The sequence below is a fragment of the Oryzias latipes genome, chromosome 11 (assembly GCF_053564925.1).
Source record: "Oryzias latipes strain Hd-rR chromosome 11, Olatipes_Hd-rR_3.1".
Taxonomy (NCBI): domain Eukaryota; kingdom Metazoa; phylum Chordata; class Actinopteri; order Beloniformes; family Adrianichthyidae; genus Oryzias; species Oryzias latipes.
Window position 1 is genome coordinate 22,564,821 of NC_136247.1, and position 23,801 is coordinate 22,588,621.

General features: G+C 38.9%; 1 protein-coding gene across 1 annotated transcript; it reads left to right on the top strand.

Annotated features, from left to right (window-relative positions):
- On the top strand, positions 1-23,523 carry rnf19a (ring finger protein 19A, RBR E3 ubiquitin protein ligase). Its single transcript, XM_023959646.2, has 10 exons — positions 1-189; positions 10,348-11,179; positions 14,840-15,048; positions 15,208-15,352; positions 15,722-15,884; positions 16,601-16,715; positions 16,847-17,005; positions 18,260-18,473; positions 20,947-21,090; positions 21,329-23,523. Exons 2-10 carry the CDS (start codon positions 10,545-10,547, stop codon positions 21,927-21,929), a joined length of 2,385 nt encoding a protein of 794 aa, XP_023815414.1. The 5' UTR covers positions 1-189; positions 10,348-10,544; the 3' UTR covers positions 21,930-23,523.
- Positions 23,524-23,801: the final 278 nt, after the last annotated feature.

Here is a 23,801-nt window from a genome sequence, read left to right on the forward strand (position 1 = left end):
CGGAAGTGTCGGTGTTGTTTTGAGTATATTTCCTTACGTGGTGGCTTGATGACAACAGTCGGAGTCGGGAAGTGTACCTTAGCTGAAGTTTTGTGTTACATATTTTTTTTCCAACCTTCTTTGTGAGATGGACACAATAATATACATTTTTTTGCTGTGAAGTAACAAGAGATGGGGCGAAATAAAACGGTACGTGTTCGCGAAACCGACTTTCTAAAGTCAGCACTAGCTAACAACAGTTATGAACAGAACTTCTTCCTCTTCGAGGGTGTTCATCATGAGCTAGCTTTGTTAGCCTGTACATTTCTTTCGTCTAACTTCACTTTGGGTTGAAACCAGTTCTTCGGTAACACCGAATAAAGTTTTACCACTCCTAAATATTGTTTTGATAACAGTGGATATAATAGTTTCTTTTTCGGCTAACATCTTAGTATAGCTGGTCAGAAGCAGCAAGTCTCTGGTGATTAAAGTTAGTAGCTTCCTGCTACAAATCTCGGTGTCGTAGCTAGTAGGTTAGCCTGGTTTAGCTCGTTAGGCTCTAAATCAACATTCTTTCCCTCTTTTCTGATCGGCGTTATTTAGTCACTTCTCGCTGATAAACGTTCAGGGATTTTTTTAAAGAAAGGGATTAATTTAATGGTAAATTTATTTATTTTTGACTGAATAACCCAGTATGTTAGTCCTACATCTTATCTGTACTGTATATGGCTGTTGAAATCAGTAGCCATTGGGTGTTTAAAGTGATGAGTCATAAATTCTTTTAACTTGTTGAAACAATTTAGTATTCAGTGTACTCTTGTTTGTCATGCTGTCAAAATGTATTGAATGGTTGCCATTTAATTAGTAGAAATGTTCCAATAATGTCTTTCTGTTGATTCACTTGAGTAGTTCTGGGTTAAAAAAAATAAAGTAAGAGACAGACATAAACACTCTTTCACCCCATGTTTGAGTTCCTAGTACATTCGGGGCAGTTTATTTTGCTGTTTCCTTGCTATTCTGGGTAAAAACCTTTCTGGAAGAATACTACAGTGTAATTGATTAGGAGATTTGATATGATTAGGACCCCCAAATTTTTTTCTGAGCAGAATTTCATTTCCTTTAGCACTGATGGAATTAAATGTAACCATTAGAATCAATTTACAAAAGCACCATTTTTTGTTAATAAAAGTGTTGAAAACAACCACTCACATGCTGCCACTCTCCCTTAGAGAAGTAACTCGGGTATGTTATACTTCAGACATGGCGACTTCAGGCAGTGAGTCACCGTCATAAAGTTAGTCATTCACCTGTTTAGAAAGGACCTTTGATTGTATCAGACGAGAGCTGTTTGCTCAGAGAGGACTAAAACGCTGAAACTTTTTTTTTTTTAAGCCTTGTTTGGAAATTTTAAAGCAAAATAATAAACTAAAGAAATTTGTAAAATTAATCTTCAGTTTGAATACAACTTAATATAAAACAAAGAAATTGTTAATTTACTCTAATCCAGTCAGTTATTTGGCTTTTACCTTTGGATTACATTCTTTTTCTTTTATACGGACATTTTTTTTAGTATACCGGTAAGTGTTTTTATGAGTCAATCTACATTTTTACAAAAGAAATATACAGAGTAGGGCTGCACGATATGAGGAAAACCCGTGATGTGCGATATTAGTGATCAATATTGCGATGACAATATTACTTGACAAATAGCAAAACATCTAAATGCATCATTTCCAGGTTGCATTTTTTTCAAAGGAAAAATGCAAACATAACTTAATTTAAATAAGAGTCAACATTGCTTAAATTATACTCCAAATGACCCTGGTCTACATAGGAGGTGGGCATCTAACATCAAAGAAGTCCATCTGATTGGTCAAATTGGCTTTATTTTATCCGTTAAAAGCTCCCATTGGATTGTTTTAGCAGATTTAAGGGAACCATTTATTGTAATTTTCACCATCTTTTGCGATATGCATATTGCAAAGATTGATATTGCGATAACGATAAATTTGCAATTTATTGTGCAGGCCTAGTACAGAATATTATGCTTTATTTATTTATTACAAATAAACAATATACTTTTCTAAGCAGTTTTAAATAGTCTTATATCATCCAAAATCAATTTTCTGAGGTTTTAGTGTATTGTAATGTACATACCTCACAAATAGAAAGCGATATTTTGATCTGTTTGTGTATTTTTGAGTATTCCTGTAAAACAGGCTATCTGAGCACCGGCCCCTCACAATCCACGAAAAAAAAACTATCAGGTTCCAGCATCGTGATGTAGGCCAGTGAGGAACAGCCCCTTCCAGGAAAAGTCTGTGTTGCCAAAATTCTGCGTTGTGATTGGCCAAACTCTTCCTTTTTATATGCACAAAATGCACATCTGTCTTTGCAAAAGTTCGGATGTTTTTTTTTTTTCCGTGGGCAAGACGGACGTGCCGTCTATTATGATGTCATGAAATGGGCGGTACCCATAAGGAGCAAAAAGGCGGTGCCTCGGAGATTGAGGCACCGCGGAAATATGAGCTGCGGAAAAATCCAATATTTCATTAAAAGAATAGGTCTTTTCTTTTCCAAAGGTAATATATTATCCTACACATGGATATTTACTATAAAAGGCTTAGGAATAGCGTGATGTAGGCGGTTTAAGTGGTGAAGCATCTACCATCATGTGGGAAAAGGATTTCCAACTGTTTTTGTTTGGCAAAAAAACTATAGGTAACTGAAATAGTAGCTTCTTTGGCTTTTGACTTTGCTTTTATACAGCTGTCCTACAAGGTGACCTGCTGTTTGTTCCATACAATAACTATCACTTTTTAAAAAAATTAACTGCAGTCTGCTTTCCAGGTTGAGCAAAATGTTTGCATAAAATTATTTACACGCCTAGGTAAAGTATCAAAAGATCTGTGGCTTGCTTTGTAAGAATTTCTGTAAGGCGACCTTGGGTGTCTAGAAAGGCGCCATATAAATAAAATTCATTATTATTGTTATTATTTCTGGACAAATCTTCAAATGCTGCTTTTACGCATTGCTGAATATAAACTCTATCTAGATATACAAAACTAGAACTTGAATATCTATGTAAACTACTTACATTTGAATATTGTTGAGAGCCCAGTTCAGTTTGCATTTTTTCATTGGGAAAAAAGGTATTCATCCAAAACACATGACAATTACATTATTTAAATTGCTATCAAAAACTGTTTTAATGGACTGCTTAAGTAAAAATTGAATAATTACCCGTAGTAGACCTGACAATCTCTCATTGCACACTAGTGTGGCTTGGCACAGTGATGAAACGCTTGTTTACTGCACTGACAGTTCATCTCTTGCCTCATCTTACTGTCCCAGATTTAGTGGAGAGCTCTTTGCCCCATTGGCCTTACTATTTAGTGAGTGATGATATGAACGTTGGAGGCCTTTACCCTCTGCTTTTGCTTTTCCCGACTCTTTGCTGAATATCAGACGCTCATTTTTTAATACGTTTGTTTCGGTCACATGGTAAAAATGGAGTATAGGGTTAAGTTTACACCTGATGAGTTCTGGAAGGCCTTTTTTTATTGTCATCAGCTAGAATGTACCCCTGTGTGTGTGTGTGTGTGTGTGTGCTTTCGTTAATATCTCAGCGCATTGTATAAACAAAGGTTATGCAATAACGGTAGCTTTTCTTCCAGTATCAGCAGCGTACTGTAGTCTGAGGCCTTTTCAATTAAAAGCATTGTCACAATCAGGAAGCCGGCCTTCACTCTGGAATGCGAGCGGACATTAGTGTACGTGAGGAACACTGTTCGCCAATCATTTCCAGTCTTGGAAGTCTCATTGTAAGCAAGAGTGGGATTGTGTATTATTAGCCGCCAGCACTGAGAAGTAATGTAGCAAGGTATTTTTAACACCAAAAATTATTCATTCTAATGTTAAATTATTCAAAATATTGTATCTATTAGGAGTTAAGAGAGTTTGTAAAGACAGTTAAAGATAAACCAAATGTAGGATCAGAAAGCATTCAAAAATAGTTAATGTGGTTGCATAATCTGAAAAATACACATTTATTGGCAGACGACATTGTGACATGGCATTTTTTCATAGCTGCTGCTGACATCTCAGCCGCGGAAATGATGCGTTTTGTTTCATCAGGTTAAGTTTTTGCTCTGTTTTACAAATGCCCCTCCTGAAAAAGGGAAGTAAAGCCTAAAGGCTTGTTAATGTTCCAGTTATCTCCAGATTACCCCAAAAGTCTGAATAAAAGTTTGGCTTTCGTTAATGGCGACTGAAAACAAAATGTATTGTTGTTGTTGTTGAGTGGAAAACAAAACCTAATCACACATTGTACTCAAGTGCTTTTTCAGTGCTTGTTAGATTATTTTACAGGGTAATTTTTTTGTTATTATTTTACATTAGATCGCAACATTTCACATTAGGGCTGCACGATATGAGGAAAACTCGCGATATGCGATACTAGAGATTAATATTGCGATAACGGTATAATTTGCGGTATATAAACAAATGACAAAATACCCAAAAACATCATTCCCATTTCATTGCAACAGTTTAAAAATTATACTCCAAATGACACTCGTCGACATAGGAGACAAATATCTAACATAATAGGCCTCTATCCAATTGGTCAACAACGTTAAGGCGTCCATCAGACTGGTCAAATGTATAAAAGGATTTATTCGATTTGTTAAATGCTTCAAGCTGCCATAAGGTTGTTTTAACACATTTAAGGTTTACGATTTATTGCGATTTTCGCTGTCTTTTGCGATATGCATATTGCAGAGCTGGATATTGCGATAACGATAAATTTGCGGTATATTGTGCAGGCCTATTTCACATACTTTATCCCAAATGACTTTAAAAATAAATAAAAAGGAAATGGAATTTTTGTTGGGGCAAATCAATCCAAAGAGCTGGTTTGTGGCAACGATTGGGGTCAAAATCCAAATACTGGTGTTAAGATTTTGAAATAATTAAGGTAATGTTGTTAATCTACAAGAGAATTTTCACAACTGAAACTTCACACACATAAAATACTTGACTTTAAATAATAAGCAGACAGGAGGTGTTTTTTAGTTACACAGCAAATTTAATTATCATATGTTTCTAAAAATGACCAGTTGACGTTAACAATTACTCAGTCAGCAAATTAACATTTTGGGTTTGTGGCAACCAAAGACTGTGTTCATGACTTGTCATTTACTTAAATGGGCTTGTAAACATTTATTTTATTTAAACAGAGATGTACTATCATTTTATACGAATGTTTCTATATGAAATAATTAAATGTTGGGCATGTAGTTCTGGCATAGTAAGTACTTAAAGAATCTAGATCATGAAAACGAGAGAAAACATGTTCAAACAACAAACTACACTTGGCATGAACAGATTCTCTTGTTCTACTTAAAGGGAAAGTAAAGTAAAGTATTCATCCTACTCATCTCATGTCAAATTAGTTATAGGGCTAGGTTTTAAATAACTAAAAAATGAAAATGAATAGATTTCCCTTTTTGATGCAAACTCTGCTTTTAGCGAGTTTTAACCTCAGAAATAATGATTTTATGAAATAAAAGTTCCACTTTGTTTAGTTAATTTATTAAAAATAAATTCTTTTTTTTAAACTCAGTTTTAACTGGAAATTTGAAAAATAATTACGATTGAATTGTTAAAAATCAAATCAATTTGGAATTTTGGCAGTGAAACCCAGCTCTAGAACCAAATGAAATGCATCCAAACAGATTTATTCACACATTTCAAAAAGGTTTTACATTTTATAATGATTTTCCCTCAATTATATTATCAGTGCTGTCAGATTCTTTAATATTTGATGTCTATTGGCTCACAGAGGGACATATTCTTATCTCCTTAATGTCTTGGTTTCCTGTAATCTCCAAACATCAATGTCTGTGTTTGCTATTTATTAATGTTTTTGAGAGAATCTTATCCTGCAACACAAAACAATGACTTGATTGTAGTGAATGTATGCCATGGCTTGATTTGTTTAAATTGCTGTCATTGAATTATGGCAAATTCAGTGAAGAATGGATAATATTTGTTTTGAAAACACAACATTATTTTGAGAAATATTGTTGAAGTTGGGGCGGAAATTATAGCTCTTGTGCAGGACAAACTGTTCATTCACTCTTTAGAAAAAACGTTTTTGTTTGTTATTCCACAACACTAACCTTTGTGCAATCGCGTGTGTAGTCTATGGAAGCATTTGTTTCTCATAATTGAAAATAAAAGTCATTACCAGAAATTCTTTTTCATTTTCATAATGAAGCTGCGTCGTTCGTCTGCCCCCTGGAAATGCTGACGGGAAATTAATGATGCAAAACTTTGGTGGATGTGAAAACGAAAATGCAATCCCCTCTTTGCTTTATCACTTTAAGTATGTCACAGAATAAGCGGTGTTGAAGAAGAAAATGAAAAAGCATTTTGATGGATTGATTCTTTTTAATTTTATTTTTGAGTCAATTGATGATAATGAAAAAGCATTTCTGTTAATCCATTTTAATTGTCAAATTAAATATTTCTAATTGAATTTTGCTACACATTTACTTAAGAACTTTTTGAAAACGAAATGTCAAATACCATTTTCATTATCATTTTAATTAAGTGACCGAATGAGCCATTGTTGAAGTAGAAAATGAAAAAGCTGTTTGGCGGATTGATTTTTATTTTAATTTTATTTTTGAGTCAACAAACATCTTCGTTGTGGAAATTTAAAAAAGCTTTTCTGGTATTTGCTTTTATTTTTAATTTTGAATCACAAATGCTTTCATAATAGTCATTCTATAATTGTGTAAATGTTCAAAATATTTCCACTAGGAAGTACTGACTTTTTACTTTTAACACAAAATTCCAGTTTTTCTAAAAAAAACAAATAAAAGAACAAATCTGACCTCACATTTGCAGTCCTAGCAGAAAACTCTCAGTCTGAATCTAATTTTCCATTCGGTAATGCATAGACTGAGCAAAGTTTTTTGGGGATTTCCTTACCCAGCTGACAGAGGATTGAAAGCACTGATTGTGCCGCAGGCCTGTCAAGGAACTGGGACGCCATCCCAGTGTGTGAACTGTGTTTGCACGTGATATCCCCCTGAGCCAAGGAGCTGAAGCGCACACACACGTGTGTTCTGGCACAAACACATGCACTGACCTCAGTCTGATGGAAAGTCCCACTCACTCAGTTTCTACACGGCAGAGCCAGGACTTTCCTGTTTATAATTACATCACAGGAGTGTCATTTCAAGGTGGTTAAAACAGTTTCTCTTGCTTGTTAAGAATTTCCCCTTACGACATTTTGGTTGCTTGGCAAATGTGTTTTTTGATTTTATTTCCACTGCTACAGCATAAAGCCAGTAAGTGGCTCTAATTAGTCTTTTCTTTACATGTACTAGTCTTAAAGTTAGACGAGCTCTTACTAATCTTTTTATCATTTTAGTACATTTTGTTAGAAAACAGGACCACTACTACAACAATATTATTACGATTGAGAAGACAACTGGTTATGCCACAATCTTGTAACGTGTCCCTGAAGCTCTCCCTGCTACTCTTTTGTCAGATGTTTCTGGGCTTTTCTTTATGGACTCCACCCTGCCTCCTCTTTCACATTCCATTGAGTGATGCTTCAACAGCTGCTTTTTGGGTTTCTTTTTTGGGGAAATGGCTAGTTTGAAGTTGCAGTTTGTAAAAGACCATTCTGATCATCTTTTCATTGATTGTAAAAGAGTCCCCAAGGGGCTTTTAATTAATATTATGCAAAAAAAATTATTTATTTAGCAAAAATTTAAAAAAAACTGCGTCGTTTTCTGGGACAAAGTTTCTGCAGAGCAGCAGGAGTTCATTAGGAGATCATCAAGTTGTGGCTCGACGCGCATATTTTCTACGTAACAAATACAATCTTTTTTTTTACTGCATTTTTTCCATCTACTCCTGATTCAAAATGATTTGAATAAAAATACTCAGAAAAGCTATTTTAAGATCAATTTTCTTTTTAAATGTCCTTCATCATCAGAAAAATATAAGAAGAACATCTTGAAAAGCCCCAAAAGACGATTTTCATTGGAGTGGGTCTTTATTGGCTACTCAGTGGCGTTGGTTAGCGCTCTTGCCTCACAGCAAGAAGGCCCCCAGTTCAAGTCCTGGCTGGGGGACTTGAACCGGAACATCAATGGGGGGCTTTCTGTGTGGAGTTTGCATGTTCTCTGTGGGGACTCCGGCTTCCTCCCACCGTCCAAAAACATGCTTCATAGGTTAATTGGTTAATCTAAATTGTCCATAGATGTGATTGTGAGTGTGCACTCATCTTTGTGACCCTGCAACAGATGAGTGAACTGTCCAGAGGGCCCCCTGCCTTCGCCCATAAGTAGCCGGGATAGGCTCCAGCAGCCCCGGAGAAGATGAATGACTGAATGAATGGGTCTTTATTTGGCTTAACTGTTTCTCTGTGAGGCTTTAAATAGATAATTAAAGTCATTTGTCAGACCCAAAGTATGATAAAGGAGAAAGAATATCTTATTGAAGATATTCAGTTAATTCTTGATTTGTAAAATTTCTACAAAGAAAAAAAGTTGTCACAAAGCTAGTAATATAAAATAAATGATGCTGGAAGTTTCGCTAAAAATGATTGATTCTTACACACACACAAAACAAGCTGATTGTAACAGCCCTACAGTGTCTGTTGGGAAAAACCTTTGGGCGTCAACACATTATTACACTTTGTAATGTCAGATGTGTAGCCCCTCTTTCCTCAGTCTTAGAAGCTATGCATCTAAAATATTTGCTGTACTCATGGTTAAGTTTAGGTAGAAACACGGTTTAGTGTATTGTTTGACCTAGATAACCTGGTAAGCTGCAGGAACTTGACTCGGCATACAGAATGAATGCATTTGTAGCAGCACACAAAGGGCTGCTTTGGCCTCAGCAGCTAAAAAGCCCCAATTTGCTTTCGGAACAACAAAATGATGTTAGAAGACTCCCTCCGATTTAATTAGGATTATGCTGTTTTTAGTCAAAATCCAAAAACTCGTGTTGTTTCAGTTTCTGCAGTAGTTCATTAGAAATTCTCCTCTAAGTTGTGGGTAGGACCGTTTTCTCAAGCCCCCCAATTCCCCTTACCTCCTCTTCCAGTCCCAACATAACATTACTGGTGCAACCATTGACTGTAAAAACAATGGGCCGCTCAACCTCTCCCTTCTCGTGTTCCCAAATAGGTAGTACCATTGCTCCCTGATACGGGTACCGCCATGTTGAAACTAGTCCACAGTGATTGGATCAAGTCGGTCTTAGTCATTGTATTAGCCATAGACACGATGACTCGGAGCGAATTGGACCAATCACTGTCAACTAGTTTCAACATGGCGGAGCCCGTATCAGGGAGCAATGGTGAGGGATTTTTACCCTTATTTCACCACAGCCGGAGGTGTAATGCATTTTCAATGGTCACACCTCGATGCGTCTATTGTTTTTACAGTCTATGGATTCAACACAAATGGCGAGCAGTATTGTAGCTGTCCAGTTTTGATCCAGATTCCAGATCAGACGAGGAAAACAAAGACATACATGGGTCTGTCTTTCTTCAAGTGGATGCATCAGAATGAAGCAGAGCAGGGAGCTTGTGGCCCACCCAGAAAATGTTCTAATAAACCTGTAGGCCTGCACAATATATCGCAAATGTATCGTTATCCCGACATCAAGCTGTGCAACACGGATATTGCAAAAGACGGTAAAAATAGCAATAAATAGTTTCCTTAAATGTGCTAAAACAATCCTATGGCAAGCTTGAAGTATTTAACGGATCAAATAAATCCATTCATGCATTTGACCAATCAGATGGAGCCCTTCACATTGTTGACCAATCAAATTGAGCCCTTTTATCTTAGATGTTCGTCTCCTATGTCAGCGAGGGCCATTTGGAGTATAATTTTTAAACTGTTGCAGTGAAATGGAAATTATGTTTTTGGCTGTTTTCTTTTTTTTCATATACCGCAAGTTATCGTTATTGCAATATCACTAATATCGCAAGTTTTCCTCATACCGTGCAGCCCTAGTCACACATAAGTTCTTTTTCAAATGGCATTTTATGTCGGCTCCTGATTAACAACAGTTTGAATCATTTAAAAGAAAATGCCACTGATCAAAGTAATCACAATGATTTTTTTTTTGTTTTGCTTTTTAACCTCCCATCACATTTGCTGCGTTTTTTTAATTAGGAACCTCTTGGCTCTGTAGGGAAAATTTCTGAAATTAGTCCCTAAAGACAAATACAAAAATAGAGCGTGCAGCTAACATGGAAAAAAAAAGTTAATGTCTGTTGAGAGTTTTTGTTTGGGGGATACTGACATTTTTATTCTTTCATTTCAGGCCTGTCTCCTGAATCAGAACCTCTGCATCAGCAGCCTCAAAGTCATTCGTCAAATCCTCTTCAAGCACTTCATGATGATCTTTTTCACTGACTTCATGTCATTATGTCCTAGCAGCTAGTAGTCCCTGCTCTGTCCATCAACCCTATTCATTCTCTGGACCCCCTTTCCCGTAGACGCCTCCTATCTTCGCCCCTGATGTGGGGATCCTCTAGTGGGACTCCTGGCATCATGAGCAGTTTGCATCAGCATCCCTATGGCAGGTCAGGCTCAGAGCGGGACCTTCACTCTGCTGCCTCCTCTGTCAGCCTTCCCTCTGTGCGAAAGACTCCTAAGAAACGCCGTCTGTCTCTCCACTCCCTCTTTGGAAGAAGACGGCGACCTGACCGTGACCCCAGGCGAAAGTTGAGGGCGTCGCAGTCAGGAGGTGGTGCAGATGGCATCGTTAGCATCGAAAGCACACAATCGGAGACTTGTCACGACAGAACGTCAACCTATTCTCCAGTAGATGTAGCCTCAACCTCCTCAGGCTGTTCCCCAGAGCTGATGGAGTGCCCTCTGTGTTTACTGCGTCTGCCACGCGAGCGCTTCCCGGACATCATGACCTGCCACCACCGATCCTGCGCAGACTGTCTGCGGCAGTATTTGCGCATTGAAATCTCAGAGTCACGGGTCAACATCAGCTGCCCCGAGTGTTCAGAGCGCTTCAATCCCCACGACATCCAGATGATCCTCGGAGACCGAGCGCTCATGGAAAAGTATGAGGAGTTCATGCTGAGGAGGTGGTTGGTGGCCGAGCCCGACTGCCGCTGGTGTCCTGCCCCGGATTGCGGGTAAGGATATGAGTTGACGAGTTTATGTGAACATTTTAGCAACACAGTATTTCAGGCTCAGGAAACAATTACTTATAGGTTATCATGTCATCAATCTTTATATTTCCATGAGATGTGCTGAAAGTTCTAATTCTCAGAAAAGAAAGTCCAAAAATATCTCACTGAAGGACGTCATTAGTGAGACTTCAAACTGAATTTCCTAGTAACTGCAGCTTCTACATCAATGCTTGGGTTAAAAATAACTCAAAGCAGCAATAAAAATATGATATTTCGCCCCTCAGTCTTCATCCACTGAAGATTTGATGAGTGTGATCATACAATTGATACGACTACACCACACCCTGATAGCACAAAAATAGTTGTTTTTTCCTCAGGGACACCAATTATAACAATTATAATAAAAATACAACAATAACAATAACAATTAAAACCAAAAAGACATATTCTCCTGTCTACCTGAGAAAAAAAAATCTTGTCCAGTCAATTCTTTAAAAATGTACCAAAAACTACAATTCTCTGAGCCCCACCCCTTCATATTAGGTGAAGGTTTAGGTTTAGAATAGTCCTCTTCAGCATTGTTGATAGTCAAGAGGATATATTAGCTCCTGGAAAGGAGTGGATTTATTTGTATTTCTCTACAAATATTTTACCCATCTATAATTTGATTTGATTTATTGATTTATATCAAGCATTGTAGTCAAAGCAATAAAGAATTTACTCATATTTATCAAACTCATTACAAAAATGTTACATTTTCTTAATTAAATACATTGATCATCAACTTAAGTGTAGTAGAAGTTGATTTATTGCTTGAAAAGGAGTTGGAAGAAGCAAACTCAAATAATCCCACCCCTACTATCTAGAATAGATTTAGTGTGTCGAGACGGTCTTTGTTTTTAAACCCAGCCTAATGTTTTAACAATAAATGTGACCAGTTTGAGGTCTGATTAAGTTTTAAAGATTACGTCTGGTAAAAATGCATTATTTGCCTTGGTGTGTTCTCCATATTTGATCCATCCCTTGATTAAGTGCACTCAAGAACCACTTGGTGGTTTAACCCCCCATTCCAACCCCTTAATGCTGAGTGTCAAGCAGGGAGGCATTGGGTCCCATTTTTTTAAGAGTCTTTGGTATGACTCTTCTGTGGAATTGAACTCATGACTTCCCAGTCTCAGGGTGGACACTCACCCAAAAGGCCACAGAGCTTGGGGTAGAGCATTTGCTTAAAAAAATGTTTAGAAAGTGGGCATATCCTATGTAGGTGAGGATTTAAGGAAGACATCACATTAGCATCTATCCATCTGCTGCCACCATGAACTCACGAAGCTGTGTTCCCTCCAAATGCCATTTGCACGTCAGAGGTGTCCACTCTCAATGTTGAGTCGATGGAAGATCAGAAATCCTGCGGCGCGTTTTGAGCATCCACAGTTCAAATATCGGAACTTTAGCGAAGACTTTGCATAGTGATGCATTGATGATGTAATCAGTGGGCGGAGTTTAAAACTAACAATCAGAATCTGATCGTTCTCCTGAACTTTGTGATATCTTATTTGCATCAAAACAAGAATGATAAAGTCCTTTTATTTTATTTTTTGCCTTGGACTAATGCTGGACAGTGAGTCGTCAAACTGGGTCCCAGAGAGACAGAAGTACCGCTGAAAGCGGCCGTCATTCTGGCCGATCATTCAGACAAAGCTCCTGCAGTACATGTTGAACCTCTTCATACTGGGGGAGTCTCTGAATGATCTCATGTTCCCAGACGTGGAGACATGGTTACCAATGCCTTTGGAGAGCTTTTTGAAAGAAAAAAAAATGACCCTGCTCTCTTAACATCATCTGTGCCTTCCATGGATTGTAAATGAGTTGTACAGATATACAGTCAATGCTTCCATGTAGTAATGCGGCTAAAAACTTCAACAGTAGCTCCTCCCACACGCGTCAGAAGCATATGAAGTATATGAAGACATTTTTGGACAGCAGCAAATTTGACCTGTCAAAATGAAGGCAGTGGATGCAAATTTGGTAAATGGTAAATGGCGTATACTTATATAGCGCTTTTCTACCTGCAAGGCCCAAAGCACTTTACAGTCACAGACCCATTCACACAATCACACACACATTCACACACTGGTGGCGGCTCCGCTGCCGAACACAGGCACGTAGCATTTATTTGGTCAGCTAGCTTTACAGGTAGCGCGGTGCTATGAGGTGAGCATACTTGACAAGCTGGTCTGGAGTTTCTGGAGAACATTATACATGCATATTCATTCAGTTGCTTTGTGGCTTTTGGCTTGCAGCCTGATCCCAGGATAGCTTTTCCCTTTATTTTCTCATCAAGCTTTGTTGCGTCAACACTGCTGACCTTTGTCTGTTAGGAGAATGGCTCTTTCTTCCCCCCGCCATCCAAATACTTTAGTTTTGGCGTGCTGCCGCTCTCCGCTGCAAAATGTTCTTTCATTATTGGTTGTATAATGAGACTTGAAGGCTATTAGGCTCTGCAGGTCAGTTCCATCAGACAGCAGGCAGAACTGTTGGGGTGGATGACCTCAATCTAGTGTTTCCTACATTGGTCCACAGTAGATTTCACTTTGCTGTGAATGTGGGTATCCCTTTGATGAAAATGTCCTTTTAAAATATCAGAGTTTTCCAGAGTATTTCATCAGTTCACCTCAGTGGTGTTGAGACTGCTTAGAGGCAGACTGACTGCAAAAGGTCCAGACTGACTTTTTGTTTTAGGGAGTTTGGTGTTGAAACAGCTCAGTACATTTGTGAAACATATTTAGTTTAATGTCTTCTCTTAGTGCATTAAGATCTACTACACAGCATAGCAATATAGTAGTCCTTTTCCAAATACAGAAAGTATTCTTCTCCTAATCTGGATTCTTTTATATTTATTCTATGTTGTCTGCCAACGTCATCCTTGTTGCAACTCTGTATTTCACAGGTTGTGGCTTACCTTTCTCATTAGTCATGTTATTGGTCAAGGAAGGATCACAGAATGAAGTGATTGCTTCATTCTTTTTCTGAGAGTGCGTGCTGATCTAATAAATAAAAGAGTTAGAAATAGAAAATGTTTGGTTTGGCAGACGGTATTTTAGCTGATTAGATGGAGGGTTTCATGAAGGCTGCTGGCTCTTCCCACTGAAGCGTTGAAACGCATTGAAAAGCAGTTTCTTGATTCTTCTTTTTTTATAACATCTTTTAATGAAATTCAGCGTTTGCGTTGAGTTTGCCATTTGCTTTTCCTCATCTATATGGATTTATTCAAATGTTATGGACATAGAGACATTCAGAATAGTTTACACCAGAGCTGTTTTAGTGGGACAGGAGTGGAAGTGCTTGGTGACTGTAAATATATAATGCAGGATGTTCTTTTTTTATAGATTCTCTCACAAACCAGAGCGTTTTATATGGTCCTGAATTTACATTTGCCTAACTTCCATCAAAAATGTTGGATATTTATCTTTACCTCTGACCCTTTTTTTCCACTTTTCTGTTGCATATTTCTTTTTGTGTTTAAAGTAAATGTTAAAAATCCAAGGTTTGCTGGCATTTGCTTTGTTCTACATTACTGTTGTTTCTGCCCTGTTGGCTTTTTGTTGAAGTCATTGGGTTTTCTGTTCACTATTTCTCTGTGCATTTTTTTTCTCTCTCCCACAGCTATGCAGTCATTGCTTTTGGCTGCGCCAGCTGCCCGAAGATCACCTGTGGGCGTAAGGGCTGCGGGACGGAGTTCTGCTACCACTGCAAACAGCTGTGGCATCCCAACCAAACATGCGACACGGCACGTCAGCAGAGAGCCCAGAACCTCCGGCTGAGGGCTTTCAGGTCCTCGTCTCTCAGCTACAGCCAAGAAAGCGGAGCAGCAGGTATTGCAGAGAACTTAAGTGCACTTCAAGCTAACCTGACCTGTTCTTTGGACTTTTGTTATTTTAACTGCAAACATTGGTAAACCCCTAATGTGCGATTAAAATAATTGACTTTTACCGATTTCTAACACAACCACCTACCTTATCGATCCTCGCCAGGTGATGACATCAAACCGTGCCCTCGCTGCTCAGCCTACATCATCAAGATGAATGATGGAAGCTGTAATCACATGACCTGCGCCGTCTGCGGCTGTGAGTTTTGTTGGCTGTGCATGAAGGAGATCTCTGACCTGCACTATTTAAGGTGAGAAGAACCGAGTATAGAAAAATAAAACAGATCCTTTCTTGGAAAATGCCAAAGGGATTCATAAAACCCATCAATTAAATGATTGATGGTAAGAATGCATCATTTATTTGATTATTTAACCATTTGTACTACTAGTTAAAGGGCTACAGGTATTTTTGTGTTTACTTGTAAATCAAAGTTAAAATGTATTTTGGCAGTGATGCAAAGACGGCACAGGGCTAAAGTGACGGACACTATGGCTTTCACTTTTTGCCTTTTCCAAGCAAACTATCTTTATGATGTAAAATCAAAAATACAGATGTTTCTCTGACGTAAAACCAGATTCTGAACAAACTAACCAGACCACGTTATCTCTTGTCCTCTCAGTCCGTCAGGCTGCACCTTCTGGGGAAAGAAGCCGTGGAGCAGGAAGAAGAAGATTCTGTGGCAGCTTGGCACCTTGGTGGGCGCGCCTGTGGGTATCGCCCTCATTGCTGGCATCGCCATCCCAGCAATGATCATTGGCATCCCGGTGTATGTGGGTCGAAAGGTGAGCGTTTACATTAGACAGTCAATAAACAGCAGTAAGTTAGGATCTTCAACACAGTCCATGTATTCGATATAAAGAAGACATTTTTTAATATGTGTTTTTAACTCTGAAATATAAAAACAATATTATTTAAACGTTTACAATATTTAGGTTATACAATTCAAAATTTCAAAGGTTAAACTTGTCAGTTTTGTTATGTTTAGAACTGGTAAACAAAATAGGATTAAATGTTAGTTATTAAATAACTAATTGTAATTGTTAATTAAAATGACTGCAATTAGAATTAGTTAGAACTTTTAGCACTTTGTCTCAAAGTGTAGTCTAACGTTTCACATTTAGGGAAAAAGATTTATTCCTAACAATAATCGTAATATACTTTATACATTTATACACTTTTATACACTTCATTGCCTTTTGACTACATTCGTTTAAATTTATCTCCTCAAGGAAGAGAGCAAAAAGATCCATAAACAAAGTTACAATCATTTATATTTAATTTTAGAACAATAAATGATACTTATTTTTGTCTGACATGATCATTTTTAAATGATAAATTCCATGTTTGAGTCTAGATACATTTTTCTTTCTTTTACTGTAATCAATATTCAGAAAAGTACTTTTCAGTTCTACTAGAGTATATAGAAGTAAGACTATTTTTATCTGAGTAGAAATGTCTTTGCTGCTTATTAATGTTGCTCTACAATCGATGTCACCAGATCCATAATCGCTATGAAGGCAAAGACATCAACAAACACAAGAGGAACCTGGTGATCGCTGGTGGAGTGACGCTGTCGGTGCTGGTGTCACCCGTGGTTGCTGCAGTCACTGTTGGTACGAGGACTTTCTCTACCAGAGGATACATTATGAAACATGCAAATAGTGACAGACTTTGAACTTCCGGTGAGGATGAGGAATGAATTTCTGGTCATATAATGTCCTTTGTTGTGTCCCGTGTTTCACAGGTATCGGTGTTCCCATCATGCTTGCGTACGTCTACGGAGTGGTGCCCATTTCCTTATGCCGGAGCGGCGGCTGCGGCGTTTCTGCCGGAAATGGCAAAGGAGTACGGATTGAGTTTGACGATGAAAATGACAACATAGGCAGTGGCGCCGCAGCAACAGGTGAGAAACTAAATGGGAAGCGAACCACCAAAATAAAACACCTAGAACTTGGTAGACTTGACCCTTTAACGCCGGGGCTTCTTCAACAATGTAGCTTTCTTTTTTTGGGAGTCGAAGGCTCCTTTTCTGTCTCCTGGATGGACGTTTTCCCCTTGGCAAAGAAACTTTCCAAAGACGGTTGTTTTTTACTCATTGTGCTAGATCCTGGGTTTTATTTTAGCTGTAATCTATCACGTGACGGAGAATAGCGCCTTGGCCTGCGTCAAGAGTGACAAATACGGATGGAACAGAGAATCTGGCAATTTTTCAAAATAAAACATCTTTCAGATTCTGAAATAAATAGAACGGAAGTAATACAAGTTATTTATTCCTTCTGTGCGGCCCGGTACCATAGCTCGTTCACATCCCCAACCCTCCGGCCCGGTCCGATACCTGTCCGGTATCGGTATGGGTCAACGTAAACAGTTGAAGAGCATGTGTCATTTAAGGTGTTTCTGGCGACTTCTCCAGTGTTAAAAGGTTAAGAGGACCAAAAATGTACTAAAAAGAGATCATTACTGACACAACACAAACACTTCCTGTATGTCAAGTTAAGCCTTTTATCCTTTTGTGCCACTTTTTTTTATTTTATTTTCATCTTTCCATTTCATTCTGTCATAAGCATTTGGAGCAGTTCTTTTGCACACAACCACAACTGTTACAAACACACTTCAAGTCATTTGACCAAATATGGCCAAAGTGATCTTGGAGCGTGCTTATGCACCTGCAGAGGTGCATCCGCCAAAGCCTTAGAATATTATTTACCCATAAGGTATTGCAAAAGTCGACACACCGACATTGTGTGAAATGGTTGTGCAAGTCGTAAAAAAGCAAGACTAGCTTTGCTTCTTAGGGAGATGATGATGAAGGTTGTAACAGGTTGGATCTCTCACCACTTGTGTCAACAATGAGTTGTGTACTTAGAATGTGTGACTGCAGACTTTGATCTTTGTGGAAACACAGACGATTCTCCGTTTGCTAATGCGGTGTTGAGGGAAACATGACTCCTGTTACCTGCTTTATCTTTTTTCCTCTTATCTTTTTATTTTCTTTTTATCTGTATTATTTTTTACAGTATATTTGTCTGCCTCTTTCAAATAAACAGAGTTCCTGTTGGTGATTCTTTTTGGAAGAAGCCATTAAAAGTGGATCTCTGTTCATTTCTGTCGGTTCGACTTTACCTTGAATTAAATCCGTCTTGCTTTTCCTTACCAGACACGACTTCAGTGGCTGAGACTCGGCTCAACAATCCCAGCCTCGGTGACGCGGCGAGCGTTGGTGGTTTGACGGGCCTGAGTGTGAGCGGAACCCACATGGAACGCTGCGGCGTGAGCACCGCTCAGCGGGACAACATGAGCGACAACGCCAGCACCACGGCCCTAGCCGGGACCAGCATCACTGGAAGCCTGTCTGGCAGCTGCTACAACAGGTAACAGAATGAAGTTGATGTTGATGAGCTGTAGGCCACCACTGTGACTTAAAGGAAGCCATAGACCTTACCTTTTCACTCAGACTATTTGTTTTCATCTCTGGTTCTTGGCTGAAAAAACTCATCTGGAAATCAGGAACAAAACTTGAATTTCAGTTCTTATCAGGGTTTGGGTTTGGTGAAGTCTTGGTCAAAAAACACTTTCCATTACCTGACAGCTCGCCTAATTCACAAAAGATGAATGAAAATAACAGCCTGAAATGTTCAAAGAAAATTGCAAAACATAAAGTCCTGTTTCTCATCTTTATGTTTTTGGATTGACTGTATAATAGAACTGGACAGAGTGAGTGTGACGTCCCCCACAGAAAAGGAAAAACTTCTGGCTCCAAACAAATGAAGTCCATTTATTCGCCATGTTTTTTCGGGAAATGATCGCGGCGATGATGAAACCAAAAACAATCAGTAATTGTTTGGTCCAAGTCGCCGTTTCTATGTCAACCTCTCTTGCTAAGCAGGAGTTGGCTTGTTAGAAGTCCACACCCCCACCACTGGAAAATCTGTCAATCGTTTCGGAGACAACATCATTTTCTTGAGCCATTAAATTGATCAGTTTATGTATGAATTACTTGTTCTGCTGAAAAAGTGGGATTAGTAAGAACACGTTAAAGAAGAAGTATTAGGGCAAGAATGTTTATTCTGACAAACATAATCATCTACAGTCAATGTTTTTTTGTTTGAATAGGTTGTGGCACTTTTTTAACTAGGCTTTTAACAAAAATTGGATGTAAATACACAATCGTAACCAGTTTCCATAACCTTTTTCTTCATAGTTTGTCTTAGAAGTGGCTCCTGCTTGTGCTAATTATACACTTATTTTTTCTTTATAAATTGTTTTCTTCAAATGCTCTCCCAGGTTTTAACTGATAGTTTAGAACAGGGGTCGGGAACCTATGGCCCGCGAGCCATATATGGCTCTTTTGATGGTCACATGTGGCTCGCAGACAAATCTTTAATTATACTTTTTTTTTCATTAGACCAGTCCTTTTCGGGCGCGATGCGATGCCAGAGGCGCGCAGTAGTAGCGGTGCTTGGAGAAAAAACTATCAGTTTACTATTATCTATTATTTCACAGAGTTTGTACCACCCGGAAACCTGTGAATTGCCGTGCCAAAAACTGCGCCCTCCCGTCTCTGAGAAAGAGCGCGCAGTTGCGGGGACGGGATGTGTGAGGAAGAAAGCAGAGGGTGGGGGTGAGGTGTTGTGGGGACAGGCAGCAGGTGAATCGCGCAGGGATTGTAAATACGTAAAACCCACTGCCCGTCACTCACTGCAGTGTGTGAGTGTGTGTTTGGCTCCGCGTCTGCATGTGAGCAGTCTGTCTCACATCTACAGAACATTCAGACCTAAGATCACGTTTAAAGTCTCAACGCCTGAACGAAGCAGAAACTCACCACGTAAACCAGACTAGACCATCAGCAGAACTACCACGAGAAATACTCATCATTTATTAGCAACAGCATAACAATGTTATTAAAAAAGAATCCACAGACTTATTGTACTTTAAAAATGTTGAAATTAAATCAAATGCACACATTCACTTGTATATTTAGTTTTAAAAATATTGTCGCGGACTGAGTTTCACTTGGCTGTCGGGCCGCGTTAAAAGTTCTGGGGTTCATTGAAGGCATCAAGCAGAGATCTGATTGGCTCTCAGTTCTGTCGCTCAGCCTGTTGTTAGGTAATTTGGACCAATGGGGTTCAGCTATGGGCTGGAGCGGGAGCAGGGGAATATAAAGTACGGAGAAGCGCTCTCTCTCGTCTCGGCAGGAGAGATTCAGGAGTTGATGAATTAGTTGTACAGCGTTTGTTGCGGTCTACAGTAACCAGAATAAAGAACTTTAAAAGAGGTTAAGTCTCCGTGCCTCAGTGTGGGAAAGAGACGCTACATTAATGTATGGCTCTTTCGAAATTACATTTAAAAATATGTGGCGTTTATGGCTCTCTTGGCCAAAAAGGTTCCCGACCCCTGGTTTAGAATCTCAGACTTGACTAATGTGGTACTTTCTGTTACTATCAAATGACCGTTTTAAAGTAGTAGAAATGATCCTTAGTTTACTCGTCTTTCAGCTTCCTTGTTTGGATCATATTAGGTGTCAGACTTCCTTTAGGTCTGCAGGTTCTTTTTCAGCTGCACACCAATTAGCCTCTTTGCAGGTAGTTTTAAATAAATGTGTTTACAAAGTGATTCCATGTCATTTTATATTTTACTATTTAAAAAGGATATATTTAACCTACTAAAGTGTCTCAAAAATGCTTGAAAAATGTTTGACAAAGCCAGACTCTTTGGCTTTAAGTTATACATTTTTCTACATTTTAAGTAAAAATCCTTTCAGAAAGTTGAAGAAGGTCTTGTCATGGCCATTTCTATAATACATTTTTAAAAGGAAACGGTAACTATTGTTTTGTTTTTCAGGATGGAGGTGCAGGCCGACGTCCAGAAGGAGCGTTGCAGTCTGAGCGGCGAATCGGCAACCGTCAGTCTGGGAACTATAAGCGACAACGCCAGCACAAAAGCCATGGCGGGATCTATCCTCAATGCCTACACGCCTCTGGAAAGGTCAGGATAAACATCCTACTGAGGGTTCCCTCGTTTATCGCAGCAGTTACGTTCTAAAAATAACCCTTAATAGACTAAATCTGCAAAGTTGTCATCTTAATTTTTTTTAAACAATAACTAAACATGATTTAAGGCTGTGAACCTCCTCACTACACACACAATACATTTTCACACTTATTTTCTCTTGTTTGAAGTATGTGATGACGACTGAATTCTGGGTTTAACTTTGGTTTTGCAGAGATAACAGTCTGGAGGTGCAGGCAGACGTGGAGTCAAAACACGGAAAGGTGAGGCACGGCAGCGCCAGCAGCAGCCTGGATGAAGCCAACTGCAGCAGCAGCAGCACGGCGGGGGTTAAAAGAGCCAGCAGTCTCTCTGGCTGCTCCGGCGCTCAGCCCAGCAACTCCTGCTGCACCTCACCGCCTTGCTCTGAGGAGCCTTCCACGTCAGCGGGTAAGACCTCCAAGAGTCAGCTTTGGAAGGCGAGCAGCAGCGAAGAAGAGGAGGCAAAAGCGAACGAATCGCAGGGGGAGATGGACACTCAGAACGTGGAACAGCGCAGCACCAACTCTTCCGAGTTTGATTCGCCGTCCTTGAGCGGCAGCCTCCCGTCTGTGGCCGACTCGCACTGGAGCTGCTTTTCGTCAGAGCACTTTTCTTCATCGCCACTTTCTTCACCCAGAGAAGGAAGCAACAACACCTTCCTGTACATCAACGAGGAGAGTGTCGACGGCGCGGTGGAGGCACTGCCGAGGAGACTCAACCAGGAAGCTTCCAGAAACATTTCTGCACATCCTGTGAGCCCAGTGAGGAAGCACTGTATACAAACAGACATCTAAGCTCGCCGCCGTCCACTGTCGGGCCTTGAAAGGTGGTCTTTAATCACGTGAGGTGACTGCAGGAGTGAAAGCGGGGATGCAAGGACTCAGAGGACCAGTGAAGTAGGAAAGCAGAGGGCAGCTGAAAGGATCAGAACAGATTTGTGGCAAGTAGAACTGAACGGGGCTGGAGTTAGCCGTGTGTGGAAGTGAGGCGATGTGCTGCAGAACTGAGTCAAAACCCATCCCAGACCAAAACCCTGAAATAACCTAGTTTCTGCTTTAAAAACAACAAAAAGAAGGAAACTGACCCGATCCAGTGCTTTGGAGGACGTAACCTGAGGTGCTATGACTTCACCGAAATCTTTTCTTCTTTAATCCAGCCAAAAGAATACTGTCTGGTTTCTCTCCCCCATTGTTCCACCTTCATTCTTTTGATGCATCAGTTGAGTTTCTGGGAGGGACCACTTCATAGAGTAGCAGAAGTATATTTTCTATAATCAAAGTTATTCCGTAGGTCCTTTTTATTGACATTTTTTGTTTCGTTTTTCACTTTGTGCTGGATTTCTTTCTTTTTTTTTCCTTTTTGGGAAAGTTAAAATGTTGAAACCCTTTTTTATTGGGTCCAACCTTTTTACTACAGTATAAGAAAAATATATATAACTTCTAATAAATACTGTTGATAACTAACTTTGGCTGCACAGATTTCAATTTCATGCACATTTAGCAATTATAAAGGTGTATTTAAAGTAAATGTCTAGTATTTTCTTCAAATATAAATGCAATATTTGTTCATAAAACAACTCTGGTCATAGTTCTTTATTTAAAAATAACAAAATCAGCAACAAAATCCAGAAACTGAACCAAAGTATTTGCAATTATCAAAATAACTACATATAAAGATATGACCTTTTTTGTGAACAAGAAATTCTCTTTCTATTCAAACAGTCACCTTTTATTATTATTTTTTAGTTGTAAATGTAAAATGTTGATTATTATGGTGTATACAAATGATTATCTTTGAGCTGTCGACTTCAATCACAAAATGATTTCATTTTATTATTAATTTCTTTGCTGAAGACTGATGCAGGAAATTTTATATGAATCAAACCGATTGTGCCTTTTTGGAGAAGCTTGCTGTGTATAGTTTTTATTTCTTTTGTGCATTTTTGTCTAAATAAGACGATATCAAATGAGAATTGATTATATTTGCCTCAGAAAACGCATAAACTGGCATAATCTACCAAAAACTGGAATGAAACCAGCAGAATCTTTTTTTTTTTTTCAATCTCAAACAACTGGTTTGGTTTTGTAAACAAGATTCCCCAGATAAAGCCGAAGTTTCTTTCCAGAAAATCAGCGAAAGTGGGCGATAAAATGTGTTCATGTCTGTCCGCTTCATGAGTTTTACTCTGCAGTGACACTAAAACCTGAGCGGAAGATTTGCTAAACCTAAAATCCAACCAGTTTGACACATTTTCACCCTGTATGCTTTTTATTTCTTTGCCCTATTTGTAACTTTGTTAAAAGAAGCATTTGTATTTAAGAAATATTTCTGAATTATGCTTCAAAATGTGCATATAAATGCATATCACTGAAAAAAATTATAAAGAAATGTTTGTCTTTTTGTTGACTCTTGAGGGACAATCTTGGTTAATATGGTGTAACCCTTGTTCTATCTTAGATGACCCCACCCTTACTTTGACGTGTTCTCCCTACCATGACAAAGGTGGATAAAGGTGGAAAGATTTCATGTAATCCATGGACACCAGTGAAGATCACAAATCATTGAAGAAAAAAGGTTCAGCGCACTGTCTAGTGGGTCTAGATGACCCAACTCCCAATGTTAAAGTGCTTAGGATAGCACAAGGGTTAACATGAGCAACACAGATG

What these genes read in the sequence shown, in the direction of transcription:
- rnf19a (XM_023959646.2), top strand. Translation starts at nt 10,545, where the DNA reads ATGTGGGGATCCTCTAGTGGGACTCCTGGCATCATGAGCAGTTTGCAT. An exon ending in TGTCCTGCCCCGGATTGCGG is followed by an intron (nt 11,180 to 14,839) that starts GTAAGGATATGA and finishes TCTCTCCCACAG; the next exon opens with CTATGCAGTCATTGCTTTTG. An exon ending in CAGTGGCGCCGCAGCAACAG is followed by an intron (nt 17,006 to 18,259) that starts GTGAGAAACTAA and finishes TTTCCTTACCAG; the next exon opens with ACACGACTTCAGTGGCTGAG.